General features: G+C 38.5%; 2 protein-coding genes across 5 annotated transcripts in view; one reads left to right on the plus strand and one right to left on the minus strand.

Annotated features, from left to right (window-relative positions):
* The window catches only part of htra1b (HtrA serine peptidase 1b), a 38,086-nt gene extending 15,314 nt beyond the window's left edge, over positions 1-22,772 (plus strand). The window contains exons 5-11 of one of the 2 annotated variants that reach the window (XR_006092796.1): positions 10,780-10,974; positions 11,401-11,433; positions 12,322-12,436; positions 14,036-14,093; positions 16,279-16,374; positions 17,969-19,402; positions 22,411-22,772. Coding sequence is in view for 1 of the 2 variants with exons in the window: in XM_042396785.1 (XP_042252719.1) it covers positions 10,780-10,974; positions 11,401-11,433; positions 12,322-12,436; positions 14,036-14,093; positions 16,279-16,374; positions 17,969-18,137 (666 nt within the window). In the remaining variant the exon portion in view is untranslated. Of the gene's footprint in view, positions 1-10,779; positions 10,975-11,400; positions 11,434-12,321; positions 12,437-14,035; positions 14,094-16,278; positions 16,375-17,968; positions 19,739-22,410 lie in introns of those variants that run through there. The other variant, XM_042396785.1, reaches the window with a different exon arrangement.
* Positions 973-26,922, minus strand: part of c20h10orf88 (chromosome 20 C10orf88 homolog) — a 31,998-nt gene continuing 6,048 nt past the window's right edge. For 2 of the 3 annotated variants that reach the window (XM_042396787.1, XM_042396786.1), the window contains exon 9: positions 23,672-24,978. In XM_042396787.1, coding sequence (XP_042252721.1) covers positions 24,756-24,978 — 223 coding nt within the window. In that variant the 3' untranslated portion in view covers positions 23,672-24,755. Of the gene's footprint in view, positions 1,178-23,671; positions 24,979-26,922 lie in introns of those variants that run through there. The other variant, XM_042396788.1, reaches the window with a different exon arrangement.

Consider the following 26,922-nt stretch of genomic DNA (forward strand, 5'->3'; position numbering starts at 1 on the left):
GAGTTACAAACAAGAATATCAAAACCAGAACACGGTTTATTACTGACAGGCAGCTAGAATTATTCTTTGCCGCTGGACCGGAATTTACTGACCCGGTTAATCTGATGATTGATAATGCCTCCTTTGAATTGATGATAGCTGGGTTAAATGATATCAAAGGAAAGTTTTACCAGGTCTGGAATCTTTTTTTTTGAATTATATAAAAGATGGAAATAGGTGCTTATAACATGTAAGAGGAGGAGGATTATTATTTTATTTAACACCCTTCATAGTTGAGGATTTGGATTCTGCACATATTAAAACCAGCTGACAAGATGGTTCAGAGCTCTGATACCACTTGGCATCTTTTTTTGCTGTTTTACAATGATCGGAAAAATATCAGAGTGAGATGATGGAGACAACAGAAACTGGAAAATTCCAGCAGCTCTGTGTGGTGAACAGCAATAGAGAGACAAGAATTTGTATTCTGGCTAAAGCATCTGATTGATGTAACATCTTTTTTTTTTTTATATCATAACTTGTTATAAAAGGCATCCTCTGAGCATGTGCAGACAGGAGTTGGTAGGTGTTGTTTTGAATATTGACTCATCCAGTAAAGCCTTTTGGCGATATTCCACCTCGATCCAGGATTGATTATTTTCCATGACACGTGTCTATGAGCAGCTTATGAAATCTGCTCTCAGCTGATCTGATCAGCTCAGAGGACTTAACAGAGCACATAGGGCACAAAATTAGCACCAGCCAACAGCCAAATGCTGGTAAAATATGCAAGTAGGTTTGCTTCACTCACCAGCCAGAAAACAATGATTTGAACATTCACTAGCGATTCAACTGGTGGACAAAAAAGGTTCATTTTGCACCCTGAGGGCCCGTCTGAAGGCCAATGGCAGCGTCTGAATCATACAGCTGGTAGCACTGCTGCAGACACTTTCAACTCACTATTTAAAGTGAATCAAGCCATACAGCTACGGCCTCCCAAAGAGTGAGAAAGATCATTTTAGGGATTCAAATATAGAGATTTGGAGGAAATACATATCTGGTAATTAATACTGCTTGCACAGAGAGTGAATATTCTGGACTTATTTTTCACTTCACAGGTTTTATCCCCTCTGTGAATTCCTCAGAGAGTTGGCAAATCTTCCTGTTTGTGTAACCAGGCGGCTGAAGGCTTTGGTTTCTATGAGAGAGGGAGAAGCAGGAAAGAGAGGAGAATGAGGGAGTCAAAAAAAAGAAAGATCAGGAAAATACAGCATTTCATTTCCTTTGCACATTTTTTGTGTTAAATCAAGAGTCAGAGTGCAGATACTTTGCACCAGGGAGCGAAGTATCTGATGTTTGATTAACTCAGAATGAACATTTAAAAAAAGCACAAGAATGCATGCAGAAAGACAATAAGTTGCCAAAATTAAAAAAAAATACTAAACAAACTACATACAATGAAAAACAGGCATACTTTAAATAGGAAAAACTTAAACAGTGACACATTATCACCTTGTTCAGATCTTAGCTATTAGATGTAGTTTAGATGTTAGCAGACAGTTGCCTGTTTACAGTATTCGTTCAGAGTCGTGTTTCTGGCCACAAGGCAAAAACGACAATTTTGGTATTTTCTTGACCTTGAATTTTGAATTTTTCTTCACCCATTGGTGTTATATTCTTCTACACAGGGTGCACAGGTGGTAAATTCATTGAAATGAGGCAGTGCAAAGCTAGTTGTTGCTGTTTTGGTGCAAAACCGAGTGTTTGACGTAGTTCTGAAGATCGACGTCTCAGAACCACGTCTGTTTCTGGCGCATCCATAGGATGTATATAAAGATGGACGTAGTGAGGTGTGACATCACCCGTTGGTTTCATTGGAGCCAGTTTGAAGCCCAGAGTTGCAGCTTATGGTCGGCACCATCTTTTCTGTTTGAGACCTTCCAGATAGGTAGGGTTAGGGTTAGGGTTAGAGTATGGGGTGTTATCTTTCAGGCTCTGGTAACGCGCCTCGCTACCTTGGACCAAAGCTAAAGCTAGCTTCCTGGGAACACCAAGTGCTGCACACTTGGGCTAACGTTAGCTACTTTAGCTAAATTGTGCTAACAGGGCAGGTATCGTAATCAAGTCACATTAAACTTAGTGAAATATTGAAACGATTGTCCGACTCAGTGTGAGTCCCGGAGCCGGGGAGATCAGCAGGTGAGCCAACTGTCAATCACAGCTGTCAATCAACACCCACACAGCAGACAGCAAAGCTACTATACATCTTCAAATCTTATTAATGGAGCAATAATTTCCAGCACACTTATTAGAGGGCCTGAATTTAGAGATTGAGACCATAATGACTCGATGAAAACAATGATTGACTTAGTGTTTCTAGAGAGAAGTTTCTGAAGCTAAGAGATAATTATAACTGAAATGCTGTTGGAGTGAACCAATCAAAAAATTGGCATCAACAAACAATTTTTTAAAGTTATTTACTCATATCATCATTGTATAAACTGACTGTAAGACAGAAACAAAAACACACAATCTGCTTTTTGGCAGCAGATTTGTGGCTCAAACTCAGAATCACATCAACGTCATGGGAAGTTTTGAAATGTAATTTTTCAGACTTTCAAGTGCTAAAAGCTAAATTCTATTTACCTGCATCGTGCTGTGGTGGCAGCATAGATGAAGATCTCAAAACAAGGTCACATAAAAGCAAAACTATCTGCATGGTTACTGACCCTGTAACACGCTGACTGTACTTGAGATTTTCTGCATGATGTGACCCACAGCAGCAACCTCTAGTTCCTGAATTTCATCATAAAAAAACCCTCAAAAACATCTTTTTTTAACTACGTTGAAGAAATGACAGGCAGGAGGAAGCTGAGAGAGAGATAATGAGAAGGAGGCAGAGATGAGAGATGAAGACAGGAGGCCTCAACAAACCCACTGTTATGTTTCTTGTTGTGGTCTTTGTGTTCGGTCGCTTTGTTGCACTCCGCTTAGTCGCCGTCTCTTAAATTACTACTGAACTCGGCCCCTCTGCTTTGTAATCTCACTCCGGACAAAGCGCTGTCATCCTGGAAACCACCGAGCGGGAAACGTGGTCATTTTCCCCGGTGGGTGTGTTCGGCTGGCTTCAGATGGTTGGAGTTCTGTTTGTGGCTCAGAACAGGCGAACAGAGGAGCGTTATGTTTAACTAATGGAGTAAAGCTTTGATTAGAACAGCTGAATGAATCCATTCATAACACGGCTCACGTTGTTTATGTCTGTGTACTGTAAGCTTGATGGTGATTTAGGAGGGAGTTAGCTTGTTTGTGTGTGTGTGTGTGTGTGTGCGTGTGTGTTTGTACGGGATGCTGGTGATGTGGGCATTGACCTCACTAACATAAATTAAGCCATTTCCCACCAAGTTAAAACTTTCTTTTCTTGTTTCTTGTTTCGTAGGCGAGAAAGTGATTTATATTTAAATTTATTTTAGTACAAACTGACTGTTTGTACTAAAATAAATCATAATCTTTATTATATAGTAACCAAAAAAAAAGGCTCTTTTGGTCAAAAATAAGTTACTTTTGTGTTTTATAAGGCTGGGAAACTGAAAAAAACACAACATCAGTAAGAATATTTATACCAATATCAATATATATCATTGGAAAATCACATTAAAATAATCAAACTGATGTTCAATACAATTAACTGAATTTTGAATAATTTTGCAAAACAGCAATGTCAACGTTTTTATTATTTTGTTGCTTCTTAATTATGATTGGCTTAGAATAATTGATTTTTACAACATGATGTCATATATCAATAACATGATATGATCATATCGTCACAGTGGGCAGTTGTGAGTTGGCTGATAGTCCAGCGTAGTTCATATTTTACCTTAGTCATGAGCTTTTTTTTTATCACTAATGCTACAGACAAGCTGCAACAATTAGTCGATTAATCGATTAGTTGCCAACTATTAAATTAGTCACAAACTTTTTTTGATAATGGATTAACCATTTTGATTTCAACATTTTTTGTCCAAATTCTCTGATTACTGAATATTTTCTGCTTTTTTTTTAGTCCTCTATGACAGTAAACTGAATATCTTTTGGTTGTGGACTGTTGGTCAGATTATCTTGGGCTTTTGGGAAACACTGATTGACGTTTTTCACCGTTTTCCAGCATTTGTTTGTATCTTGTGCAACTTACACTTTCCTGTCACTATTCACCGGTTGCACTGATCAACAGTTGGTAGAAGTCACGTGCCAACAAATGCTGCCGTAGAAGAAGACTACCAGCTAGCAAATATGAATGTAAACAATGCAGAATTTAAAATACTTCAAAAATCATTTTTGCTAATGTTTTACGAGGAAAGAAATGCATTTAACATGTTTGTTGGGGACACACACACTTAATTTTGGTACCTGAGACACTGAATACAAACATAAATGTAGTCAAGAAACAAACTCCACAAAACCTCGTTATTGGTTAGTCTCTAATTAATACACTAAGAGCCCTCGGATATTAATGAATACATATCATTTTTATGTTTCAAGAGGCTTTAAAACAAAGCAAAATTTCATTAAATTAATGAGCAATTTATGAAAAGCAGAAGTTCTTTTACATGACGTCGAGCAGCATTTATGTGTATATTTCTGCTTTTTGTGCAAAAGTGTAAATTATATTTTATTTAGAAACTTTTAATGATCGTTTGAGAGGGAAGTATTCATTGGTTTGGATGTTGGTGTTCACATAATCACACATATGAGAGAGGTACAGTGAAGCTACATATGATAGCAAACACAACGTCTTCTTAGCTTCTGTTTTAGCCTCCGCATTTGAATTAGCTTGGTTCTATGCAATGACTCATCCAAACCGCCGGACACACACGTAGACCAGGCTGTTGATCTTGTACAGGTGTGCTGAGCATACCTGTGGTTTCAGACCTGCGTGTCAATCAGAAAAGAAACAAATAAACATGAGGGAGAGAAAGGGAAAGGAAGTGCATTTTTCCGTGATTGTTGTCTTTATTGGTTGTTTAGAAATGCCCTGAGATGTAAAACACGTCACACCTGCCTGTTTTTCTCTGTGTTATCTAAATTTATCTCTTTCTTTGTTCATTTCATCAACCCTTCGTTCCTTTTTCCTCTCCTTCTCTTCACATACTGTACATATACATACTTTTTCCACCTCTCCTCTCTCTCCAAAACTTCCAAAACTGGGTCAGAGTCTTCAGGATTGTTACTTAACAGAGGAAATGGGCAACACATGTGTCTGTCATCAGCAGGGAAACAAGATGCACACACATATACACACACACGCTCGCGCTGACAGACAAACGGACGCTTGTTACGCCTGCTGGAGACTGGCTTTGATGAAAGCTGAGTGCTAACATCACAGCTGCTTTATGTCTCAGTTTTTCTGCTCTGTGTCACATCTGTGGCTGAAGTAGGTTAGTAGGACAACACGCGGAGAGCCAGCGCACAGTTCACGGAAGGTCAGCCAATCAGAAAACAGCTGTGTTTGATCGCTGGAGTTCCCGAAGATCATAGACATATTGAAAGAATTGATACGGCACCGTGAATCATCCGTTCTGCCAGTTTGGTCTCCTGTGGACCAGAAAGCATTTTGATGCCTGTACAGTTGTTGGCCACATCCAGCGCTAGGTATCCTTTAGCTGCCTGAAGTCATCGACAGTTGCAGCGTGTCCTCTTGAGGAGAAGATGACATGACCTCGAAGAAGTCCTTGGCCTCGCGAACACAGTGCAGCTGTCCACCCTGAAGTTTTCTAAAAGATTTATGAGGTACTTTATCATGTTACTCATATTCCCAGTTGCTCCTGAAATAATCCTGCACTTTATGTATTTTTATCTGACGCATGTAGTATAGCCATACTTTCAAACATTTTGGTGGTATTTCAGCACGCTGAACTGTCTACTCCGTTTAATATATGTGATGGGGAATTGCTGAATATACACACAAAGAGAGGATTGTTAGGTTATGAAATAATGTAATCAAATAATACAATCAGAAGTATAATGCATCATAGTTCTGGAGACAAAGATACAACCCGCCTAGCTATCTTTTCTTTGTCTGAAAAGTTAACCAGTCCCTTAAATACTACTTGTACAGAATCTAAAACATCCGTTTACTAACCTTACAGGTCAGCAACCAACCATCAGATAGAAACACAAGTCAAAAGTTTAACTAACCTAGGAACAGTCTCTCTTCACGACCATATATGACAGTACATAAGCATACACCAAGTTACATCACTAAATAACATTACTACTGTATTAATTAAGGACAAAACACACTATCCTCTAAAAGCTTATCAGATTTAGACATAAACATCTACATAACTATAGTTTATCTTATCACTGGCTCAGATAAAAGTACAACACTTAAACACACAACTGCCTCATCTTACACAGCAAAGAACTAAGTTTAGAATAGACACAACTAACACTAAACTGAACTTAAAACACTATCTGTAACATGTATGATATATTCAAGAAATACATCAACCACCAGAGACTATAAGGGTTGTAGCTGTTGTGGTAGTGGGCCAATCACACGTCGCATTAAATCGAAGGTTTGCTGTGATCGGCTGCGAGCAAAATTATACAAATAGTCATTTTTTTTCTAGATCTAGGTACAAAAAGGATCAAACGCAGGTATCATACTGGGTTATTTCAGTTGATACCTTAAATGTAGCAAGTACTGATACCAGCACACTCACTCTTAGTACATCTGCAACTGTTTTTTCAAGAAATGAGACATTAGTACAAGTGTTCAGTGTCGAGGTTTAGTCTGAAAAGTTGTCTCCAGTGTCTTGACTTCAACGGGGGAGTCCATTCGACCACTATGGACCAGCATGGCCAATTGCTTAGAAGGTTGCACTGGACTGTTGGGTTTGACGTAGCTCAGACATATGAAGAAGCAGTTGCCTTGTTTGATTATTTACCTTGTGACTAGCTGAATAATTATTGGTGCCATAAATCGATTTTTGTTTTTCTGCAAATTGCAAGATTGAAACATCAAAGTGTTTTTTGGACAGTTGTGCAAGAATAATGAAAGAGCTGAACCACCTGCAGGTTGTCATCATTACACATAAATTACAGGTCAGTACCAGATGCTTCAACTAGAGCACAGGCAGTGTAATATTATTATATATAGTAGTACAGAAACATCCGCTCACTAATGGGTCTGCTGCTGTTTCTGTTTTTGGAAAAGACTGCTGCTAGCTAGCGTTAGCCGCCCTGCAGGTAGAGACAAACTGAACAAAGTAGAAACTGTTCAGTCGACTCCAAGCGCTTCAACTCTCGTAACTAGAGATGATTCCTCGTGAACAGACTCAAACAGGGAGCACAGATCAGTGTCAGAGTCATTTTCAGTCTGTATTTCTGGTAGATGCGACCATTAAATTCACTACCAGATAGTCAGAGACAGTTTTCCACCAGGAATCACCACAGTCCTGCAAACTGCAGCAGGTGAACATGTAGTGAAACTAATCACATCACAGTTTATGGGATTATCGTGACTCAAAACAGCAAAAGTAGCGGCTACCATCTATGTTACTTTTTGACTAAAAATGTACATTTTGTGCATATTGAAATAACTTGATTTTCACAATTTAGACATTTTACACATCATGCAAAAACAAAAATTTGAATTAATTCACCATATCGCCCGGTGCTGATAATTACTATTGACCAGCACAGAGCTCCTATCAGAGAGAACAAAATCACATGATTAAGTTCAACTATAACTAGCTGGCTGTTATGCATCCAGATGTTAGTGAAACACTAGTTCCTTAGCTTTAGCATGTATGACGGTATATAAATGCACTAATCATCGAGCTTTAACTAGTTATCAATGTTACAAAGCAGAACACCTAAAGATGAACGTTAATAGCCACAAAGATATCTTAAGTACAGAGGAGAAAACTTCTGTGCAGGCAACAAAAGTCATAATGAATCAATTAAGGACTTAATTAAGGGCCCGACATGCCTTCACTGCCTCCATCACCACAGTAAATGGTGATGGTTGTCAGGTTGACTGTGTGCACCAAACTCTGAGGAGCTCCTGCTTTATTTTATTTTGTAAAATCAAGGTAAATACAAAAGAAACGTTTAATTTGCAGCATTATTTCTGGCACGTGTGTGTGTGCCTGCTGGCTGAAGGTAATTAGCAGTAGCAGAGAAAAACAGCAGTCTGCAGGCTCAGTGTTTAATGGCTTTAATAAAGTGTACAGAGAGTGAGAGAATGTAAAACATTGGTACAGAAGTACACAGTGCGAGATGGAGAGTAGTAAAATACTATTTAAGTCTATTTTAACAGATTATTACTTATAAAAGTCTTAACTGGGCTGTTCACGTTCAGTGGCAACATAAACTTGTGTGTGTGTGTGTGTGTTTGCACTAGCGGTAAGTCATACTCAGCTTTTATATGGCAGCATTGGAAAGTGCGATGGCAGGGATGGAAAAGCGAATATTTACAAGCCAGTTAGTCAAAGATGCAGACGGAGCTGCGACCTGCAGCTACACAAACTCCAGCAGGAATAGAAATCTGTTGGATTTTCACAAACGTATCCAGCTGGACTTGTTCTGCACTTCTCTTCCCGTCTTAGCAACTTTTAGTTTGGACCACGAAATCACAATCACACTCATGCTGTAATGACACGTGGGTGCGATTATTTCCTTTGGCAACGTGTTTTAACTCCAGTTTTGTAGATTTCACATGTAGACAGAGGGGCACGGAGGGAGCAGGAAAGTGCTGAAGAAACCGCCAAGGCTGCATTAAACTGGAGAGAACTGCCAACTGACCACATGTTGGTGAGAATCGATCGATATCAAGGGGAAAAAATGAAAAAAATTACAGTTGGGGTAGAAGATGGATAGCATCCTTCTGTTATTATAAGATCTTACTCATAAGATGTGCATTTGATCCTAATTTTACCCTTTTTTTGATACTAACGGCCTGCATTTTTCAACAATAGCCATTCAATTTATTTGTAGCCTCTCTGTATTGTAGATTATATTGTTACTGGCAGAGATACAAAGCTTTTATTAGACAGATTTCACTGGTTTTCAGTTACTAAACCTAGAAGAAGTTTTAGTGGGTGACTGGAGGTGTAAACCTTTAAAATTTAACATCCTATTAATGGCTCACATGAGTATAATGAGTGTTTTTGTGAAAATACTTGTAATGAACTGAGTGAACCAGTGTGTGAGTGTGATTTTGGATGAGGACACACACACACACACTCACACTGATGAACTGAGTGGCATGTTGGACTCATCTCACAGAATAAAAACCTGATGCGAAACAGAATTAGACAAAAAAAAATGAATTCAGTAGAGTTTTTGAGTCCAACAAACACAGAGCAGCGAGCCTGACTGACACGTTGGTGAGTCGTGGCGGGAACAACGCTGCGGGACTGAAATGAGCCGTCGTCGATGGTGATTTACAGTTTACAGTTCGGTGACTGGGTTGTGAATGAAGAGAGGCTTCGTCCAGACTGCGAGCTGACTCAGCGCTCCACAGGAAATCCACGTCTGTCTCCCAAAGCTTAAAGAGAATAAACTGCTGTTTACCTCTGCGTGGTTCAGAGTGTGTGTGTGTGTGTGTTTCCTGTCAACCGCTCAACGTTTGTACACCTTTGAGTCCATCTAATTCAGATTAAAAACACCTTCATTTTCAACATTTTCATATTGAGTATTAAAGTCCACCTCCCGACGTTCTTCTCCTCTCTGTGCAGAATTATGTATGATGTTTAAACTGTGCAGGATTTGTGACATCACAACTAGTTTGGAGCCAATCGCGGTCCAGTATTCAATTTACACAAGTGTGATGTGGAGACTTGAAGCCTCTAGTGCACAAACACTGAGACTTTACAGTGAAGGAGGAGACATCTTGTATCAAGTAGTTCAACTTTGGAAATGAACAACATTTACATATTCATAGAGTCAGGATTTTTAAAATGAAGCAGTAGATGTAATTTTAAGAATTACAAGGTAATTTACCTTTTTTGTGGAAAAATTCAAGTTATTATTTAAAGTTTCTATGTGTCTTAAAAAATGTTTGAGGGGAACTTTATCTAATGTAAAACCATTAATATGCTGCTTTAATGACAACACTAGCAATAATTAACTATTTGATAATTATCACAGTATTCTGCCTTTTTTTCTGTTTAAAAAATAATAATAACTGGACCAGTGCAAATACAGTATATATTTAATTTAATTATTTTTATCTTCAATAAAATGTTTTTCATTATGATTTTTTTTAAAAATTAAACTTATTTTGTTTTTTTCACCTAATTTTATTGTGTTGTTTGCTTCATTTTAGAAATTAAGCAGCACAGAGACGTTTTGTGCAGCAAAACAAACGTGTTTACACACCCGCTCTTCATAGCTGAAACATCTGTGCATTTTTTCCCATGTGCTCATGTTTGACAGATTAAACTAAATCAAAGGAATAATTAAACTGATTTGGATGTTTTTACTATGACTTTGGCTGCACAAACCTCGGTCCCCCTTTTTGTTTGTGGTGGAGCACAATGTTCTTTAATTTCGACTTTATAGAGTAAAAAGCTTGACAGCTAAAAGTTACAAGTAACAAAGAACAATTGAAACTCTGTTGATAAAATGTCCAATAATAACAGATAATACAGTCTATTAACTTTTTATCGTCAGCTGCGCTTGAAGACAAACTAAACAAAATGTTCCGCACTTTGTGGTGATTGTGTTTTAAACTGCATCCTGTCTTTAACCATATGTGTCTCTCTGTCTCCCTTCTCTGTGTGTTTGGAGCAGATGAAGCTGCCGGTGCTGCTGCTCGGCCGGTCGGCGGACCTGCGGCCTGGCGAGTTCGTGGTCGCCATCGGCAGCCCGTTCTCCCTGCAGAACACCGTCACCACCGGCATCGTCAGCACCACCCAGAGAGGAGGCAAAGAGCTGGGTCTCCGAAACTCCGACATGGACTACATCCAGACCGACGCTATCATCAACGTGAGTGAAGAGACAGAAAAATACCGTGGGAATAAACAAAAAAACTTTGCTATGTGGCTTTTCGTGAGGTTCAGCAAAAAGTCTCCAAATTCTGCAAAACTGAGCATGACATGACCCAAATTGTTTGCATGGTTATGTTATGATAACCATGTGTGTGTTTGACTTTGTATAAATGGATGTTTGATGCCTGTTTCTTGAGCCAATTCAGTGTTGATTCCAGTGTTCCTTAATCAGCCAAAGATCCTCTGCATAGATCTGTTGATTGTCTGGATATTGAAAGTGACAGAGAGAGAATCTGAAACAGAAATAGTTTATCAAATGTCTCTTGCTCCAGGAATCTGTCTGAATCAAACTAATTATGATTCTTAAGAAAAAAGAAGACATAACATTTTTCTTTGTTTTTACATTCTGTGTGTTTTCTTGCAGTACGGCAACTCAGGAGGACCACTAGTCAATCTGGTAAGTGAAGGAAACTCTGCAGGAGGAGAAACGATCCTCATATTCTCACATTCTTTCCATACTATACTAAATATATAACATATTGAACACTCGCTTAATGCTTTAATCTTGCATTTCTACATAACATTTATTCATTTTACTGGCTACTAGCTTTACTTTTCTATTTAACTTTATCCTATTTTTCTTTTTACTGTCATTTTACTATCTGCTACTCTGAATTTTTAGTTACAATTGTAATTATACAATTACAATTATTAAATTTGTATGATTTATTACATCTTATAGCATGTTAAGCACTCAGATTTTAGTAAATTACTTTGTAAATTAAGCTTTAACCTTGTCAGAAACCACGTGTAATAATGCTTATTAAAATGTTCTACTGTTTTGGCATAAACAACACGTTAAGTAGAAAAGGCGATTGATAATAAAAGATTATTTTTATGTATTTTTCCTTCTTTCTTGGGGAGCTGAAATTTAACGTTTTGGGGAAAAGCAATATAATGTATTGTTTGTCTCACCCTGATATTAAAGTTAATTTAGTTGTTACTTTATATGTCTATCTGCGGGACAAAAATAGGAACAGAACTTCTTATTACTGGGAAGGATCCAGGTTGTGAAACAGAGATATACGTAACCTCATATAAACAAATACCAAGGCCAGTAAAGTCCTTATTAGGAAAGGTAAATAAAGAGTTAAGGTAATGCTTGGCAAACAGTCCCAGCTCACAGCTGACTCTGATTACTTTGTTTTCAGCCGTGATGCCAAACGATGAACAATGTGGCGTCAGAAATGCTGTTTAACAAGCATCGTGTGGAAATTTGACTTTTACTGTGGGACATTTTAGGAATGATGGGAAATGAATGTGTGTTTTGTGTTATTGCGTGCAGGATGGGGAAGTGATCGGCATCAACACCCTGAAGGTCACAGCAGGAATCTCCTTCGCCATCCCCTCAGACAAGATCAGACAGTTCCTGGCAGAGTCACACGACAGACAAGCCAAAGGTTCGCAACAGTTTCACACTTTAGTTCCTGCAGTTTTTTCACTTATCAGTTCATATCAGAGACTGGACCAACAGGACAGGAGAACAACATACTGATGAAGGTCTTGAATGACATTAACCACAATTTATAACATTCGTAAACAGATTGAACTTTATGTTTTACCTCAACAGTCTAATACAGGTTTGTTTTCTATTGTTCTTTATTAAGAGAACTAAATAAATGTTTATTAGGATAAAAACTTTTTATATAAGATATGTTTTGGACATTGGTGTTGTTTTTGAAGACACTGACAATTTGTTGTAAGTAGGAAAACTGAAAATATAAAGGACCAAGAACAGAACCCTGAGGAACCCCACAACTAATTATTGATACAATCAGTGGGATGATCATGTAGCTCTGTGTGTCTGTTGATATACAGTTCTTCTGCCCTCTAGTGGAGAAAGAAAATGTCACTTCCATCAGTGCTGTAAATACTCACCAGAGCACCACATGTGGATTGATCCGCCGCTGAAAATAGTTCCCAATAAATGCACTATTTCCTCCTGTTTGTTTCCAAAAAACTGCAGTGGCCAACCACTTTAGGAAATTACTGAGCCTTTTTTTAAACATGAAACTATGTATTTGTGATTAGTGTTTTAAAGTAGGAAGCATGGGTGATGCACAAAGACTGAGTTGGCTATTCTTATATGAAATATTTAAGTTAGCCAGTTAGCCTGTAGAAAGCCTTGGAGATGAGGAATGAGCCCTTAAATGTACCATTTATTTCCTTTCTCCTGCTATTTGATGTGCAGCCTGTTTCAAGTTTTAGAAATTAACATTATAAGATGTTTTATTTACAGTATGTCTGATGTTTGATATTAGGCCTGAGACTAAGGAGTATTTCCATTATCAATTAAACTAACGATTATTTTCTCAATTAATTGATTTTGTCTGTAAAATGTCAGATATTCAATTTACTATCATATATTACAAAGGAAACCATCAAATCTTCACATTTGAGGTACGAGAACCAAACAAAGCTTTTTTGCTCAAACAATTATCAAGATACTTCCTTATTCATTTTCTGCTGACCAACTAATTGATTAATTGCTCCCCATATGGGATGGACCAAATAATTGGCATGATGCAGAAATAGGAAATAACCAATGTTAAAGTTAACAGTAAGACAGAGACGTGTTACTGAAGCAGTGAACTGTTGCCTGCTTCAGCAGCCTGTAAAAAGGTCCATTTATAACCAGAGTATTAAATCAAATGTCATCTACTTAGCCAACATTATATTAAAAACATGTGTGTTTTATTGATGTCTATTTCCTCTCAACCATTACACACAGTCTAGAGGTTTCTACCTGTAAGCTCTTGTGTATGTCACTGTCTCAATCTCAAAGCAGTTTCCGAATATTACAAATATTGTCTTGTTTTCAGGAGGAAGAATGTCTCAAGTTGTGTTTTGTAATGTTTTTCAGCACTTTACCGAAGACTCGTGTTTGTCTGGTTTATAAAAATATAAGTACAGTAAAGGACAAAGAAGATAAACATTACATGAACATACCAGGTAACGATTTTCAAAGTCAACTATTTCTGTTTCCTTTTGTTTTCCAGGTAAAGCATACTCGAAGAAGAAGTACATCGGCGTCAGAATGATGACTCTCACTCCAACGTAAGTTCTTGTCTCTGATGACGTCATACTTAGGACATTAAATTTTCACGTTCACACAAGTGAAAATGGAAATGGCATGGCAGTACTTGAATATACTACCATTTTGTATTTTAATTGAATTACAATGAAACTGCTGCAACACTTGTTTAGTTTTTCCTCAGTTTTTTGGGGGTTGTGTTTAGTGATTTTGGGTAATATTAGAAAAAGATATTTTAGAAAAACAGGCTTGTATATGTCTAGCATGGTGTTGGTCAGGTTTCAATTATTTTACTGTAATAAAACACTGACTAAACCCACACACTCCTCATTTTATATGCATGTTGTGATAATAAAATGGAATAAATATTAGAATTTCTGTGAGAAAATACTGTTCTGAGGTGTAAAAAATGCCAATAAAATCCTAGAACTTCTGCAGTGACAGGAGGCAGACTGATGTTTTTCAATCTTGATCATCATATGTAACAAGGGCGGTGATCTTAATGAAAAATGTGACCTCAGCTTTAGATGCGTGCTGCCAAATGATGCCTTTGAACAGGAATGTCAGTCAGCTCAATCCACGCCCACCGCCTACGGGTCAGAATGACGCCCAGTCTGCTTCTCCAGAGTGGGTCACAGTGGGAAACGCTCCAAAACATCAAAACAAGCTTAATTTTATAGAAGCTCATAAACTTGAACCATTGCAGCCCATTAATGCCCATATATTACATTACTAATGACTATTTTTCCAAATCATACCATTCATTTCGGTCAATTTACTGCTACATTTAAAGACTTTCCAACACTTAAGAATGAGCTGCTGAACGGCAACCTTTTTAATTTTAAAAAAGGCCTAATTTTACTTTACTTCTTATCTTGATTTCTACATTTGTTTGTCTTCAGGATTTCATTTTTTTGACACCTTAGCTCTTGAATGCAGCGCTTCTTGCCCGCTGACTCTCAATTCTTAGATGTCAAAGGCTCCTTTAATGTAGCAACAAGGAGGCTTTTTAAAAGTCAAGTCAGTTATTATTTGTACAGCCCAAATCACAAATCACCAATTTGCCTCAGAGGGTTTTACAATCTGTAAAGCACACAGCATCCTCTATCTTTAGAAGGAAAAAAGAAAAACTGAAAGAGTTTTTTGTCTTCTGGATTTGACTGACAACAAAACTCAGCAGTGTAACGCTTTCTAGCATCTAAATTTCAAATTTTGAGCTTCTTTAAACATATCAACAAGCATGTTTTTTTTCCATAACAGTCCCTCCTTTCAACTGCATTACCACACAACAAAAGTGAAATTTACACAGACAGTAAAGATGACTAAATCTGAATAATAATAATAATAATAATAATAATAATAATAATAATAATAATAATAATAATAATAATAACTTTATTTATATAGCACCTTTAAAAACAGAGTTTAGAAAGCGCTTTGACAGACAAAGCAAAGGCAGTACAATACAAAAGTAAAGACACATGACACAGAAGGTAATAACAAGGCCGACATTAAGAAGACAACAGTAGAAGACAAAAAGATGATAAAAAGATTAAAAGACAATAAAAAGATGACATCACATAAAAGCAAGCCTGTAGAAACGATTTTTAAGAAGTGATCTAAAAGTTAATGATTCTGTGAGCCTGATCTCCTCGGGCAGGTCGTTCCAAAAGCACCTAACTAAACCTAATCTAAAGTTTTAAGCTGATTTTCATAGTAAATTGAAATAGACTGAAACCAGGGTTTGCCTGGAAGGTAGAAATTCAATTCAAAAACTGTTTAAATTGTGCTTTTAAAAACTGCCAGAAATAATGTAACACAAGAGATGTTAAACACAGGCTGATCCACACTGAAGGTTGGATGTGGTCAGTAGTTTTAGAAAATGTATCATATTGTCTAATATTAGCTTCCTGTGTGCATGTTGAGGATGTCAGCCAGTGTTCGGAAGAATCTAATTAAACAAGTAAACACGGTGATTGAACACTGCAGAAGCCTGATGCATGACAATCAGATCTGTGTTGTTGAAGTTGCAGCTTTTCAAAGTTTGAAATCTGCAGTTTTTTTCCAGAGCAAAGTAAAAGTGTTGGAATTCAAAATGAGTCACGATTTATCATCCCGTCATGTTTAATTAAAATCAAACTGGTGTGTCGGGTACAGTTAGTACGAATGTTGATGTTTTGGCTTTTTTCCCTTCTTTTCCCACCTCAGGCTGGCTAAGGAGCTGAAGGAGAGGCAGTCAGACTTCCCAGATGTCACTTCGGGGGCGTACGTCATCGAGGTCATCAACCGGACTCCAGCTGAGTCGTGAGTTTCTCTCTCAGTGTTACTTTTTATTCCCACAGTTATCTGGTGTTCACTGCCCAATATGTCAAATCAACGAGTCGTATATTCACGAGCAGGTAAAAAGATTTTCGGATATGTAATTCTGCATTAATCATCTGTAGCGAGTTTTACTTTCATATGTTGAAATAGATTAAAAAAAAAAGTGTATGCTGATTTGTTCCAGACGCACTCCTGCAGAATATATTTTGTCTCTGGAAAGTTTTTTTTTTGCATCCACATGAAAAGCTTGTTAAAAGCAAACCGCGGTGTCTCACCTGAGAAAATAGCAGGTAGAGTTTGTTTTCTTGTTGTCTGGTGGGTTTATGTGGAACACAGACAGGAGTCAGGATGAGGATCTGATCTTGCTGAAAGGACATTCATAAGAGTTGAACTCTCTGTGCGTGAAGACTGCAGGATATAGAGAGTTCACCTCTGGTTTTTTAAAGCTGCTGTTTTGTTTTTGGAAGCAGGCTGAAAGCTGGCAGTGAAAGCAGAATCATGAATGTTTCCCACCCAGACTGTCCAACTACCGCTGGCAGGGAGGACAAACTGTTTCAGTTATAGCTGAACAGATTCAGATTTCTCTTTGGCATCGTTTCCATCAGTTCTGGAAGTGGATCCTCAAGATTTAAAGGGGACATAACATGCTTTCTGTGATTTGCTGTCAGTTTTATACAGTTGTAATGTTGGATGTCTATGTTAAACATGGTCAAAGTTCCAAAACGTGAGGTGAACTTACGTAAAAAGGCTCCTTCAAAGACAAAAGTCAGGGCTTCAGCCTGCTCCGAACGCTCCGTTTGCAAAGTTATCTCTACTTCCTCCTCGTGATGACGTCCATTTCGTAGAATTTGTTGCTAAGGTTGTTCCACAGGTTGTTTGTGTTGTCCACTCTCATATTTCAATCTGATTTTGGCTCAAAAATGAACAGATATATTTGAGAAGTTTCCATTTCAAGTAAAGAACAAGAAAAAGAAGCGAAATCCATCTGTTTGTTTACGTGGCCTCCGGAGCTTGCCGAAGTCTGCCGAGGGGCAGCTTGAGAAAACAGGTTTTCAGGACCTTTAATGTCAAAGTTGAACAATGTGCTAAACATATTTTCAAGGAAAGGATATAAAATCAGAGATATAACTTCATATCTTGTTAACTAACAGGCAAAATTGGACATAATTGATTAAGGTGATATTATGTCACAATATCAATTTCTTGATCCTTTTACTATAAAGTGGTTTTAAGAATAAATCACCTTCTTTGAACTTGAAGGATTCTGCAGCAAAATTGGGAAGTGTACCTTTAAATTACAATAAAGTGTGTTTCTATAATTCATAACCTTTAGCCACACCTCTTGGTAACTAGAAGGAAATGCAACAACACTAATAAAACTGTCACCTCTCCACCCATCTCCAACTACCATTGTCAGCAGTTATCAATAACCTTATCGACCTACCAAACTACCATATATATTATGGTAACTTTAAAAAAATTTAGTATCCCTTTAATGCAACATCATGGAAATCTACTACAAAATGCCAACAACTAATATGTTTTTTGTACGTTTGCTCTCCTTTCTTCATGACAGAGCTGGCCTGAAGGAGAGCGATGTCATCATCAGCATCAACGGAGAGCGAGTTACCTCGGCCAGCGACGTCAGCTCCGCCATCAAGCGGGACGAGACGTTGCGAACGGTGGTGAGGCGAGGCAACGAGGACGTCATCCTCACCATCACCCCCGAGGAGATTGACCCTTGACCTCTCAGCTGACTGAGCAAACTGTCAACTCAACAACATAACCAGTCAACCAATCCCGAGCTGGCTCTCAAGTGTTTTTCAACCAATCATGAACGCTTTTGAAAAACCAAGCAACCAATAGGGGTGCGTGTGTGTCTGGGGCCACACCTACTGCGTTTAAGAACTTGTAATTATTAGTACTACTTCTACTCTTCCATGATATTATGCTCACACACACCTTCAAAGTCCAACTTCGTTACCCTGGGAACTGAAGCTTCAACCCTGTCATCACACTTCTAGTAGTTTTAGTTTTTCTTCTAGTCCCCATTAACTTTCCATCATCACAGATGTTTTATATTCTACTAATGCCATCTGTCCCTACAAAGCGGTTACTTAAGGTTACCATAGTTCTGTTTCATTGTTTATGTCCTTGATGGAATATTTTTTTAATTGTATTTTTGTCTCTATGAGTTTGATGACAATTTTTCAAAAAAGGGAATAAAATTATTTTTAAAAGTGTTGTTTTTATTTAACGTGTTGATGTAATAACTGGTGGTTTGAGCTCAAACAGCCAAAAGGAACTAACAATAAGCACACGGTTGTACTAGTTGCACTGTTACATGAGGTAAAGTAGTAGTGAAAAAGAATAAAACACAACTGCTGATGGAAAATGGGTAAAACTCTCTACAACAAAGACAAAAACAGTTAAGTTTGATAAACAACCAGCTGTATTTCTTAATTCTTTCAGCTCTGTTTAGTTTGGATCGATTGGATTGGAGCAAAATGTACAAATGTTCAAATGATGAGAAACAAACCAAACACTTGTAGCATCTCCCTCCAAAATATGACATTCATTATGAATATTCATGCAAAGAAGACATCAAATTTATCAGATTTTGAAAACCACATTTTAGGATCCTTTCAGTATTACTTTACAATTCAACTATCATAGTTATACCAACAAAATTTTCTGTTAAATTCTTTAATGTGTGGATCTGTCGCCCAGCAAGAAATATCAGATATTAAAGAGGACAAACAAAAAAATACAACAAATGTTTTGTTTTTAAAAAACATTGGCAAACCCATAGTTAGTGCGGTCTGTAAGATAATATATTGGCTTGCATATTGTCATTAGCTCAGTAGCAGAAGTGCTTGCTTGGCTACCCATGTCAGTCATGTGATCTTCTCCTTGCAGGTCATTGTTGTCCGTCAAGAGTTTCCCGCAAGTGCTAGCTTAAAATATTTGACACAACTGTTCTTTTCCATTTCCATAGTAACATTTTTTGGTGAGCAAATATTTAAGATAATTGCTTATTTGCTTTCTTGCTGGAAGTTAGAAGAAGATGGATACCAGGTTCATGTCTGTGCAGAGTACAGAGATGGTTAGCCTAGCTTAGCATCCAATTTGGAGCAGGGGAAAACAGCTAGCTGACTCTCCAAAGTTAAAAAAAAAAAAAAATCACCTACTTACACCTTGTATCTAATTTTTTGTAATCCTATTTGTTTTTAACACAAGGAAAATTTGGGAATCTCTCCTTGAGGTTGGGTTCAGCTAAGATACGCATCTTCTTTCCTCTCCAGAGTTCATCTTTCAACCAACAGCTAATGTTTTCAGTGGTGCACTTAGGCTTCGCTCCCTGTCAACGACAACAGGTGATCCAACAAACAACCCAAAACAGACTGTTGGTCCAGCTGGTACTGTACATGAAACTGAAATTAAAGCACCACAAGGTTTAACTTGACTGTATCACACAATCTTCCTCAGTGGGTGGAGTTGCCCACTTGTCATGGAATTGTAGAAGTTAGAATATCCATTTTTCTGAGCACTACAAATTTTCATCTGACAATAGTTACAAATATCCCCTATTTTTACATTAATTTGTTGAACTACCTTTAATTTTCCATCTACTGAGATGGAGAACTTGTTTCCATACAGCCAATTAAATCACTTTATTTTAAATCATATATTCTATCATAGGCAGAGCAGAAGGTCACACTGAGCCTGATAGCATCCTGCTACACAACACAAGAGCCACACAACCCACATTAGCTTTCCTGCTAAAGTCTCTGTCTTATGTAACTTACAAACATGAACACACGTCTTGTCCTGCAAATTAGCTTGTTGAACGAGCCACGGAACAAACATTCACTGGGGAAAAGTGCACCGCTAACATCAACTTGAAGGTTAATTAGCTGGTAAGCTGCAGCACATTAAACAGCATGTAAATTTACCTGCAAATATCACTTCAGTCAGTTTAGATGCTGGTGTGGTTCTTACTTTTCAATCACACTGCTTCACAACACAATGTCTGCCTGTGGCCTGTAAGATACAGCGCAGATTTATTTACTAATTCTTCAAGGTCAACCTGACACCTGTATGTCCCTCCTGTCATTTATTTAGACCTTTTTTCTTCCTTTTAATAACAAAAAAACAACTGATAATAAGAAAAGAAAATTGATATAACTTTGGGAAGGAAATGAATGTGTGAGCCATATTTAATGATTACACATCCAATAGTTGTTCAAATATTTCACTCAAAACCTTAAATGTCAACCTCATGGTGGGGCTTGAGGATGCATTGTGTGGGAACCATAAACGTCTGTACAGAATTGTGTGATTGTGTATCCGATATTTGTTGAGATTTGAGATATTTCAGTCTGGAAACCATTGGGGTGGACCATCCCTAAAAATGTCACCACAGACAAATAACCTTCATGAAAGATATGTGATCACATACAGTATGTGTATGAAAGTAAATAGAGAAGAAATTTAACTCCAGCACAACCCCGGCAGCCAAACTCTGTTCACAAGGAGACTGAGAAAACAAGTTGAGAAAGAACTCCATCATCATCCCTCAAACATCTTGTTCTCTGCTCTGTAACTATGGCGTGTCCTCCCTCTGTGCCATGTTCCACAGCAACATATGCAACACACATGCAACACAACAGCATGACACAATTTGCTGGACTCTGTGTGTGTGTGTGTGTGTGTGTGTGTGTGTGTGTGTGTGTGTGTGTATGTGTGTGTGTGTTTGTGTGTGTGGGCCAAGAGGAGTGAGGGCGTTATGCAACACTTGACACAGTTAACACAGTAAAATTAGTGATGCGTGCTCGGCGCAGGTTCATTCAGGAGGTCGGATGATGTAAGCGAAAGTCATGAGATAAATGTGTATCTATTACTGCACTGGGTATTAAGATTTCAGCATGTCAAAGATAAAACAGCTATCAATTTTTTTTAGCATTCAAAAATGACAGTTCCAGAGTGTTTTACAGTGTGCTGGTTGACTCAGGGGAAATGTAGTTGAACACTAACAAAGTTTTTCTTGGTGACAAATGACAACTTGCCCTGAACGTATTTCTGGTTCAGCAGTCGTGTGTCCATATTCCAAGCTAAATGTTATTTCTGCTGTTGGTACGCATTAAATGACATAGCTGGAGATTTTCTGTATTTTTCTTCGGGTCAACAAATCTCTTGTGCAGAGCCAAACCAGCAGTAAAGTGAGTATTGTGTGTGTATCCAGAGCCCGATAGATCTTATTCCTCTGTGCTATAGACCTCCATTGTTGTCCAAAAACTATTAAAAACACATCAGTCACACAGCTGCTCTAGGTGACATGTTTCTTTGTTATGAAGAGTTTGGTCACGTTAGTTTGTTTAGAAACAGCTGCAAAGATTAATAACAGAAAACACGTTTTCAGTTCTCCAGAGAGTAGTTCTGTGTAAGCAGAAGACCATGTGTGGTTCTGTTGACAGCTTCGCTAGCTTGTTATGCTACATATCACGACCTCTTGAGTTTGTGCTGAAGTTCTTTGAGAAATTTACAATGTAGTACAAGTCAAGAGGTCATGATATGCAGCACAACAAGCTAGCGAGACTGTAAATGGAACCGCATTCACGCACATGCTCACACAGAACTACTCTCCTGAGACTGAAAACATGATCGTTTTTATTAGTCTTTGGAGCCATTTCTAAACAAACTAACATGACAGAACTCTTCATAATGAGGAACATGTCACCCAGAGCAGTAGCGTGGCTCACTGATGTGTTTTTAATAGTTTCTGGACAACAACGGAGGTCCACAGCACAAAGGAATACGATATATCAGGCTTTGGATAAACACACGATACTTGTTAGTAGATCAGTTCATTGTCGGTTTGGCTCCAAACAACAATGCAATCCAAAACAACGTTGCCATTTCACATGGCATGTCCCTCAAATGACTCATTTGTACACTCAGTTCAGTAACTCGCACAGTCTGACTGACTCAAATCAATTATTTTCATTTTATTTGTAGATTGTTTTGTCAAATGCAAGAAAGAACTTCCAGTGTCAACTTTTACACCAGCATGGTCGAAAAGTCCTTGGCCAACTCCCATCTGCTGAGGAAGATGGCGTGATATGATTGAAAGCTCCAGAACAGACAATGAGTGGACGTTCTAGTGGGATTAACAATTATTTTTACCCTTGAATTAATCTGTTCCCTTAAATCATTACTTTGTGTCCCCAAACTTTTGCTCTAATAAGTATCATTAGTTTTTGAAGTTGAGGAGTTTAGATTTTAAAGATTTAGATTTAGAGGGTCGAGCTGGTTCATTATTTAAACATGAATTGCAGCTTTACATCACTAAATACCTCCCTGAATGCAGACAGATTGACCAGCAGGGAGTTTTCCTTTCATTTCGACTCCAGTGGGACCAGTTGTGAAAGGAAGCAGTGAGTTTGTCCTGATTATCGGAGCAGATTTTCTCCCAGAACTCTCCTCTGCTGACTCAGTGTCTGTCCACCACATGCCTAACAAAACATCCGCACATCGTTTTATAATTTGGTGTCCTCCCTGCGTAGCCTCTGACCCATTTCATTTCTGATGACTCGGCTCACAGCTGTTAGTTGGTTCGGCGTTCAGCACATTGGCATCTGCCCTCCCCTCTGCTTCACTGTATGTTTTAGGAAATAGGCCATTGATACAGCAGGATTCACTTTACATGTCTCCTGTACTGTACGCACTGCTGAGGTTGACTTTCGGTGACCTTGATGGTCCATTTCTGACCCATTTATGAGTCAGTGTTACTGGAAGACCTGGCAGGAAACATTGTCCAAGTTGATTGTACCTTTCGGGAAAATTTTGAGCAACATTTTCCTCTAACTGCCGTTTTTGTCCACATTAAGTATCCATAAATCAGCATTGTCAGCTCTTAAAAGTATTTTCTGACTCATATGTTTTGACTGCAGAGCCTGAGCCCAACCAAAGATACCAACCCTAACGCCAAACCGTTCTGCTCGTGATAGTTGCCAAATTTGCTCACAGTATTTCCGTTAAATGCTTTTAAAACATTGAAAAAGACTTTTTGCATAACATTTGTGTTTTTCTTTGCAATCCCACATCGTCCATTTGTCTGTCCCTCAACCTCTAATGTGCCTCGGTATCCAACAGCTTCCTAATTTGGGAATTGAGCCTCCGATTCTTCCACTTAGTGCTTTGTTCAACATAGAGCTCATACAATGGTTCATTAACCCTCCAACTTCCTCCCATCTCCCCAAAAAAAGGAAAACATTCATCTGTATAAATATATTTTAATTTGCTATTTCTGTCATTACAGTTATTAAAACCATCAACATCACAGGCCAAAACAAGTCATTTTAACAGTTTACATTGGCAGATAAGCTTTATGTTACAGACATGTACATTATTTAAACATTACAGTGCCATATTAAAACACAGCAGTTTCTCCTTGTATTTCACACTCCTGGAACACAAGTGTGTGTGTTCATTCTGACATTTTGAGCCACACAGTTAAGGCCTGATTGACCGAAACACCAGATCAGTGCAGTTACAGAACTTAGTGTGAATAAAACTAACTGTTAAGTCAAGATACAACTGCAGGATCATCTGGATGTGGAGACCCGGGAGTGTTTTACAGTTTCTATGTAATTCTTCTGGTGTTGCATTTAATTATTATTATTAAGTTAAAACCTGCCAATAAACAGGATAAGATCACATCACACTAATCATTTAAAGCTCTTTTTTTATGTTTCTCAGTGCCTCGGCTGTAATTGAGTGCTCATGTTAAACCTGTTTTTCAAAACAGTGCGGTTTTAAATGGCCTTTTTCCTGTTTCTGGGTACTTTTCATGTGGCCCATCTTTTTCTCAGAATGCAGTTCAGCCACAGGACATGTTGTCTTTTTATATAAGAGAAATAAAAAAATCTGATTTGTGGTCTTGGATTTCTCTCATAGTTTCTTTCGGTGAAACTATAACAGCGTGTTCTCGAGTTGACGATACAGAGGCCCTACATCCATGTGACGTTCGCTTCAGCTGTCACAACAAATGCCACATTCGCTCGCTGTTTTCCCCGAGATAAAAAAACAGAAACCGTTAACAGAGGCTGAATCTTTGACAGATGGGAGAACTCAAGCGTTGGTGATGGTTTGAGACACTTATAAATTTAAAACTATTTAATGTTTTAGCAGATGTCCACATCTCTCAGTTCTGCTTTTTTTTTTCCTTTCCGTGTGTTTCTGTTAGTGTCTGCGCCCTGTTCAGCATCCACCCCGACACTGAGGTCTAGTTTGAGGAGGATCAGGAGCAGTAAAGCCTTCAGGTTACATGTTACATTAATGGTTTAGAGCTTCTGCTGAACTCAGTGCGTAGCCGGCGTCGGCGCGGCCTGCTCCGCCAGCCCGGTGGGTGCAGATCCTCCCACTGAGCTGCTCACGGCTCCCTGGTTGAGGGCGACCAGTGGCAGGGCGCTCAGCAGGGCCTTCTCCAACTTCTGCTCCAGAGCGTCCAGGCGACGGTCCACATGCTCCTTCAACCTCTTCTCCATCTCCTCCAGACGGCGTTCCATGGCTGCGTCCAACTCCCTGAAAGAGTAAAGCGGAGGATAATAAGAAATTTGCCTGCAGAGGGAAAGTTGCATTCTTTGTTCAGTATTTCTTATATTATTATACTTTCAGAATTAAAGACACTAGACATTAGGATTCAGACTTGTCTTTCTAAAATAGCCACACTGAGAAAAAAGACTTTCTATTCAGTCTTTTCTCTGCGTGCGTGACCTCAGTGGGAACTTAACCCCCAAATCCCTGCAGTGTTAGCGCTTTGTTTTGCCAGCTGAGGTAAAAGTACAAAGTCAGACATCAAAGATCTTTTCTACACAGCTTCTGTAAAAGGACGGGCCGACTCTTCTATTGCCTTTATGTAATAATATATTACAGTTTCAAATATCAAAATGGCAGAAATCATAAATTCAAATATGTAGAAATCAGGTTGAAATAAACATTAAAAAAGTGTGAGAAAAAAGCTTTCTTATCCCCGTTTTTTTTTTTTTATTATCATTTCATGTGAAGACTGACTGTGTTTTTATCACAGTTGGCCTTCTCACAGGTACTGGGATTAAAGATTTTTCCTTTTGTAACACCAGCAGCTACAAAGCATTTATAGTGTTTCCCTCTTGGACATTAAATTTAAAGACTCAACCTGTCATCGCTGTTTCTTCCTCTTAAGCATCACCAGCACACTAACATTACAGCCGCTAATAAAAAAAAATGACCCGATCAAGCGAAAAACCTTTACATGATCTACATGAATCAGTTTGATACTCGCAGTAAAACTGAACAGGAATATTTGTTGCTGCGTGTCGTGAGCAGGACGTGTTAATACTAGTTGAGACTTAAATGTAATAATAAGAGTATTATGTGAACAGAAAGGCCTATTTAGATCTTAGGGAAGAAGGATGAAAGCGAGCTGTGACTTGATTCTTGAACACGAAGCCACATCAGAGACAAAAACCTCAAAAATAAACACCGACACTAAATCTAAACAGAGTCAGAGTCCACCATCGTCTTCTTCCCGACCTCAAAATCCCGCTGCGTCCATCTGACTCAAACACACATTTCCTTCTGTGTGAAACTTTTGGTTCGTTTCATCCGAACCACATGGAGGAAAATTACAAAACCGAGATGCTTTACACAACATTTCCTCTTTTTTTTCCAGCTGTGTCTCTGAATTTCGGGGAGTTTTTTCTCAGCAGATTCCAACAGCATTAATGTTTACCCTCAAGGATCTTGAAGCATCTTCAAACCACCTTTTCTGTTGTTTCTCCCCGAGCTGATCCTACTGAGCTGGCAACTCCGGTAAAAGCATAAAAGTGGAAATCACCCTGTTATTAAAACAGCAGTTGGCCTTCTACCTTGGATGTCTTTTTTTTTCTATTTTGTTGTTATGCAACTTGTCAGGATTTGGTAAAATGTCAGACTTTTTAGTATCAGAGTGTCAGCATGAAAAGAAACACACGCACAGGAGCAGAATATCACAATGCAGTGCAGCTGCCTCAATACCCCAGAATGCAATGCAACTACAATAGATATACACACAGGGACCGCACCAGGCACTGCTAGTCGTCATATCCATGTGTCAACGTGGCCGCCATATTGGAACGGAGCACATAGGGTACCGGTATGTTCTGGGAGGAGGTCTGTGGGCTCTTACAGCTGTCGTAACTCACTGAATTATCAATCGACATTTCAGCAGTTTGGGTTCACACACACACACACACACTCTACTGACTGATGTGTAAAGTGTAAAATGAAGATGATGCATGTTTGTGTGCGAGACAGATAAAGAACTTTTCTTGGCATTTCTCTCGGTAGCAAATCAAAACGCAGCATTAAAGTCTGACGTTCTCTATTGTGCAAAGCGGACAGATCCCCGCTCCAACATGGCGGCGTATTGTACAGATGAAAGCATTTGAAAAGCATTCTGGGAGTTGTAGGATACGAGACGAACAACAACAACAACAAAACAACTAA

Source organism: Thunnus maccoyii, chromosome 20 (assembly GCF_910596095.1).
Source record: "Thunnus maccoyii chromosome 20, fThuMac1.1, whole genome shotgun sequence".
Taxonomy (NCBI): Eukaryota; Metazoa; Chordata; class Actinopteri; order Scombriformes; family Scombridae; genus Thunnus; species Thunnus maccoyii.